The sequence below is a fragment of the Cebus imitator genome, unplaced genomic scaffold (genome assembly GCF_001604975.1).
Source record: "Cebus imitator isolate Cc_AM_T3 unplaced genomic scaffold, Cebus_imitator-1.0 Scaffold24, whole genome shotgun sequence".
Taxonomy (NCBI): Eukaryota; Metazoa; Chordata; class Mammalia; order Primates; family Cebidae; genus Cebus; species Cebus imitator.
This window is the reverse complement of record NW_016107339.1, coordinates 261,804-268,197: the sequence shown is the minus strand read 5'-3', so window position 1 is coordinate 268,197 and position 6,394 is coordinate 261,804. Positions and strand designations below refer to the sequence as shown.

At 37.4% G+C, this 6,394-nt stretch overlaps 1 protein-coding gene across 1 annotated transcript in view; it reads left to right on the top strand.

Moving 5' to 3' along the window:
- The window catches only part of ANKRD28 (ankyrin repeat domain 28), a 132,129-nt gene that overhangs the window by 109,585 nt on the left and 16,150 nt on the right, over window positions 1-6,394 (top strand). Inside the window, exons 19-21 of the mRNA XM_017522484.2 lie at window positions 390-477; window positions 578-695; window positions 1,892-2,111. Of these exons, the coding sequence (XP_017377973.2) occupies window positions 390-477; window positions 578-695; window positions 1,892-2,111 (426 nt within the window). The remainder of the gene's footprint in view (window positions 1-389; window positions 478-577; window positions 696-1,891; window positions 2,112-6,394) is intronic.

Genomic DNA, 6,394 nt, shown 5'->3' with positions numbered 1-6,394 from the left:
AAAACTGATCACTATCAGAGGAGAATGTGTTGTTGTGATTGACTTGGTCCAGTCATGATATCATTCCTTTGCTGGAGGCAAGCCCCTCTTCCTGACCACATTGCCAGAGAGCCAAATAAAATGAGCATTCTTTTAGAGGCAGATGATAGGGATGGGTGCTGGTTAGGCAGTCTGCCTGTCATATTTTATTGTGAGGAATTCGTATTTGTTGAGCTTTACCAATCAAAGGCAGTAGAAACCTTCCTTGTACCTATAGATACTTTCATTCTTGCATATTAAATTCAGCGAAACTATCCCAAAGTTAAATTCTAGAAGATGTGCTCTAATATGGACATTTTCTATTTTATCATTATATATAATTACTGAAATTTTAAAATTTCACTTTACAGCAACAAATGGTCATTCAGAATGCTTACGGCTATTAATAGGAAATGCAGAACCGCAGAATGCAGTAGATATTCAAGATGGAAATGGACAGTAAGTTTCAATAGATAATTGTTGCATCACAGAAAGGCGTATTTCGAAAACCAGAATACAGTCTTAAGTGAGCACTTAACCTATTCCTGTTGTTGCTCAGGACGCCTCTGATGCTGTCTGTTCTCAACGGGCACACAGACTGTGTTTACTCATTGCTGAACAAAGGAGCAAATGTAGATGCCAAAGATAAATGGGGAAGGACAGCATTGCATAGAGGGGTAAGCAGAAATATGCTCTTTCCTTTCAAAAAGCTTTTATGACCTCATATCACCTAGCACTAAACTAGGTTATGTTTATTTTTTCTTTATTAGTTTATCAAATAATCTTTACTATTTCTTTCGATTTCTTAGTCTTTGGGTTTTTTTAATTTGGGTTTTTTGTTTGTTTGTTTTGTTTTGTTTGAGAGAGAGTTTCCCTCTTGTTGCCCAGGCTGGAGTGCAATGGCGCTATCTCGGCTCACTGCAACCTCCGCTTCTCAGGTTCAAGTGATTTTCCTCCCTCAGCCTTCTCAAGTAGCTGGGATTATAGGCATGTGCCACTATGCCTGGCTAATTTTGTGTTTTTAGTGGAGATGGGGTTTCTCCACATTGGTCAGGCTGGTCTTGAACTCCTGACCTCAAATGATCCATCTGCCTCAGCCTCCCAAAGTGCTAGGATTACAGGTGTGAGCCACTGTGCCCAGCCAGTATCTTAATTTTTACTTACATTGTTCTAGAGATTACTTAATCTAGATTAAAACTTAATCTAGAAAACAATGTTAGAACAAAATTTTAAAACCCTAAAACTTTGAGTAGAATTAATGGCAGTTTGGCTTTTTTCCATTATCTCACTTTCTTATATAAACTTTTTCACCTTTGAAATATTTTCATTGAATACTGTTTCTCTCTTCCTGTTTTCATACTGTTTGCATTTTGACAGTTACTGCTATAACTGAATTTTTAAACCACTTCCAATAAAAATATAGAATCACTCATAAAATGATAAATGGCTTTGATTAATAGAAGGATATAGGGTGTATGGTTTTTAAATTTTTTTCTTTTTGTTTTTCTTTTTTTGAGATGGAGTCTTGCTCTGTCGTCAGGCTGGAGTGCAGTGGCGCCATCTTGGCTCACTGCAGCTTCAGCCTCCCAGGTTCAAGCAGTTCTCCTGCCTCGGCCTCCTGAATAATTGGGATTACTGGCGTCAGCCACCACGCCCAGCTAATTTTTACATTTTTAGTAAAGACAGGGCTTCACCGTGTTGGCCAGGATGGTCTCGATCTCCTTACCTTGTGATCTGCCAGCCTCGGCCTCCCCAAGTTCTAGGTTTACAGGCCTGAGCTGCCATGCCCAGCCTAAAATTTTTTAATTAGTCGAGGTTGGCATGTAATGTTTAGCATAATATGTTTGACCACCTGTAAATTATTTTCTTTCAGGCAGTTACAGGCCATGAAGAATGTGTAGATGCATTACTTCAACATGGTGCTAAGTGCTTACTTCAGGATAGCAGGGGCCGGACACCTATACACCTGTCTGCAGCCTGTGGACACATTGGTGTTCTTGGAGCCCTTTTGCAGTCAGCAGCATCTATGGATGCAAATCCAGCCATAGCAGACAATCATGGATATACAGCACTTCACTGGGCTTGCTACAATGGTTAAGTATACAAACACAAATGTATATCATTCTGTACTGAACAGAGATAAGTATAATATATTCAGATAATAATGAGAATGACATATTTATAAGGCAGATTTTAAGTTTAAAATTAGTAAAAACCTTGGGAATAATTTGTGTAGGCTCACTTACTAGTAGTAATAATTACTATGTAGGCTCACTTCTGTCCTCTGTCATGCTAAAGCCAAGACAGTAGTTATTAAAGGTGTTCTGAGGTAAGCCATGAAGTCTTTTTGAGGTTTTTCTTTTTCTTTTTAGTTTTGGTAGGGTCTAGCTGTGTTGCCCAGGCTGGTCTTGAACTCCTGGCCTCAGGTGATCCTCCCACCTTGGCCTCCCGGAGTGTTAGGATTGCAGGCATGAGTCACCATGCAGCCTGAAGTTTTTCTTAGATCTTTATTTCAACAAATATTTTGCATTTTTAGGAGGTTTTTACAGTATTTCCAATGCTTTCATATGGTATGCTTATATTTTGATTGTGTTCTTTTACCTTTTCTGTAGAGTCCCACTATGTTGCCCAGGCTGGTCTCAAACTACTGGGCTTAAGCAGTCCTCCCACATCAGACTCCCCAAGTGCTGGGATTACAGGCATAAGCCATTGTACTCATCCATGTTCTTTTATTTTCTAAATACAATTGTATTAGGAAAAAATGACCAAAAGTAGGAGAAACAGTGAGATGCATCACATTCTAAACTGAAATCTATGTATGTTTTCCGAGCACATTGCAAGATAACATTCTTATATCACCACTGACATCCATGCTCAATGTTGTAAAGGAATAAAATCCTAGCAGGTCTTAGAATTATAAACTTTGATGGGTTAACTTTGCTACATGGTTAGAAGAGATTTTCTTTGGCCTCCTACAGGCTCACAGTCAGAGTCATCACTTTTGTACGTAGACTCACAAAAGGTCATTTAGGGAAGCATAAAGCTATTTTGAAGGTATAGATATTAAAAATGGAGTTTGGCTTATGAAATACCACTAATTAAAATAACACGTAATGTAATGAAGCATGTTGAGATAATTTTTGCCTTGTATAGGGCAATAGATTTGGTCATCTTAGAAAACTCAGGTACATTATATACAGTGTAAGCATCAGTCTTGTCAAAGTTTAAGCTTCGAGCTTTAGCAGAGAAATTAGAGGTTTTTAAAATTCGTTTTCAATTTCAGTGTAGCTTCAAGATTAATGTTCATTATGACAGCAGATCTACAAAGCTGTTGTTCACAATTCTGATAGCCTTCCCTCAAAATGTAGAGATAACACAAATTGCCTCTTCAGATAAATAACCATTTGCTAAAATAAATAAGTATAATATCTGTTCTAAAATCAGACTGCCTTACCAGAAGTTGAGATTTGCTATCTTTCTATAATATGCCATTTTATGGTTCTTTCGCTGGGAGCCGTTCAGACAAAGTTATCAAGTTATAGCAAAAGAGGAAGAAGCTGAATCTTATTACTTCATTAAATGTCTTCACAAGTATTTCTGAAATACAATATTTAGATTTTCATTTTAATCCTTATGCCAAACTTGGGAGTTGCGTTTTTTGTTTGTTATTTTCTGGTTTTTTGAGATGGAGTCTTACTCTGTCACCCAGGCTGGAGTGCAGCGGCGTACTCAAGGCTCACCACAACCTCTGTCTCTTGAGTTCAAGCGATTCTCCTGCCTCAGCCTCCCTAGTAACTGGGATTACAGGCACATGGCACCACGCCGGGCTGATTTTTGTATTTTTAGTAGAGACAGGGTTTCACCATGTTGGCCAGGCCGACCTTGTGATCCGCCGCCTCAGCCTTCCATAGTGCTGGGATTACAGGCGTGAGCCACCGCACCCGACCCTGGGAGTTGCATTCTTTTGCTGTGAGAAACTTTTGGGCTCTTGAAGTTCATCTTGTGATTACTGTTGGTTATCCTTCAGCTGAGTACTGATAGTACCATAAAAACTTGAATAGTTAAATCTGTTGCTCATTCAGCAAGCTTAGTTTAGTCTCTCTCCTTTTTATTACCTTAAGTCCTTAACCAAAAGAGTTTTGAAAACTATAAAAACCTTTGCTGTTTGACTTCTCTTTTTCTCGTTTCTACTCACTAAGGCAAGCAGAAGTCAGTGTAGTGAAGTGGCCAGAGACTAGTACTCATACTAGTACAAAAAGGATACTGTATTTTGCCATTGATGTTTGATTTGTTTCCATACTGTGAGTTGGCATTTTGCAAGTATAAGGAAAACCCAGAATACCTAATATAGTGGGTGGGAAAATAAATACAAATGTGAGTTGTGTTTCGGTAAAAATGTCAGTGAGATAAAACTGTTTAGAAGCAAAGACTTATTCCTTAATTTAAAAAAAATATATATATCCCTGAAGATTAACCACTGGAAAAATCACATAGTGAGATATTTTTCCTCAGGAAGAACATTTATTATAAATATACTGCTGTAACTGTCCTTTGGAGAGCGCTTTCTATTATAATATTTCTTATCAGATCTATATGTAGAACAGTTTCCCTAAAGTGAGTTCCTACTCTATCGCTGCTAAATTTAGACTCTAAGCATGTTTTGTATAAGAGACAGAATTTTGCAGAACTGCATGCCTGGTTGCCATTTAAAGATCATAACAGATGTGTCTGATTTTTAGTCTGTAGCAAAATTTTGGTGATTCTGAATTTGAGCTGGAAGAAATTAAATGTTTGTTGGCTATGTGCAATAAATGACTATATAGACAATCTAAAATTAATACTATATTTATAGCCAAAAGCCCATTTTATAATTTGACATTCTGAAAGTAGAATATGTAAAATGGTTTTATTTTGACTAGTAATTATTGTATAGCTGTAAGGAAAATTGGAAGCAGTCCAACAGAACAGAAAACAACCTTTCTCTCAAAATTAAAATGAAATGATGGCTGAGTTTTGGAAGGACTGGCTGTAGATACTAAAAGTCCACAATTTCAGTTTATATAGTCATTCAGTTACAGAACTTAACAATACTTACGTGTTCCTTTAAAAAATGTGTTCATTTTTATGAAGCTCTAAACATCCTCAGGATAGCCTCTGAAACTCAAGAGGAGGACCCAGTTTACCATTCTATACAATGATAGAAAGTTATGAGATTGTCCAGTTGATATCACCCAGTAATGATTTTTGGAGGTAACCAACAGCCCCACTGCTCCCTTTTCTCAATCTGTATTCAGATAGTGAGTGGCTCTCAAACCCTTTGGTCTCAGGAACTATGGATTGATATTGACTGTATTAGAAATTGGAAGTGAGAAGGTTTTAAATTTTACTGATTTATTTTAAAATAATGTCTATTACATGTTAACATGAAAAATCTTTTTTTATGAAAACTATTTTCCAAAAGTATTTTCTTTTTAGTGAGAAGAGTAGCACATTTCTTTATAGCTAGTTTAAGAGAATAGTTGGGTTCTCATGTCTGTGTTTTTATTCACATCTTTTTTGCATCACCTTACAGTTCCCCAGGCCACAGTTTAAGAACCCATATAGCTGGAGAATGGGAGGCTCTTAAGTCAACAATGGACAACTTTCCATTGCTGTATCTTAGTAATGAGTTAACATTCAGAACGATGGAATGAAAGCAGTTTCTCAACCTCAGCACTGTGACATTTTGGGCCAGATGATGATTGCAGGGGACTCTGCAGTGCACTGCAAGATGTTTGGCAGCATCATTGGTTTCTACTCACTAGATGCCAGTTGCAGTGCCCCACCTTCAGTTGTGACAAACAAAAATGTCTGCAGGCATTGCCACACACAGTATCTCCTGAGGGGAAAATCCACTTGAAAACTACTTAAATTAGAGAAAAGAACAAAAGATGGAACACAATTACAGGTTTTTCTAAAAATTATTTTTCCACGTCTGTAGGATAAACTTTAAGCTGATTAAGTTTGAGAAATTTAAAAAGAAAAGACTATATAACATCACCTTTGTAGGCAAATACTAAACCATGAAGAAAGAGGCTGAGGAAGAATCTAATTTATTCCTAAAGCAGATCCCAAATGACTAATGAAATAAAATAAGCAACATTTTATTCATAGTAATTAGGGTACTTTTATTAAATTAAAACCCTGGCTTTGAAATTAGGGTAAGAAAATTTGAAGTTTGGATTTTTCTGTGTTTGAAGTTGCTGTTAAAAACTATGGACCAGCCGGGCACGGTGGCTCAAGCCTGTAATCCCAGCACTTTGGGAGGCCGAGGCGGGTGGATCACGAGGTCAAGAGATCGAGACCATCCTGGTCAACATGGTGAAACCCCGTCTCT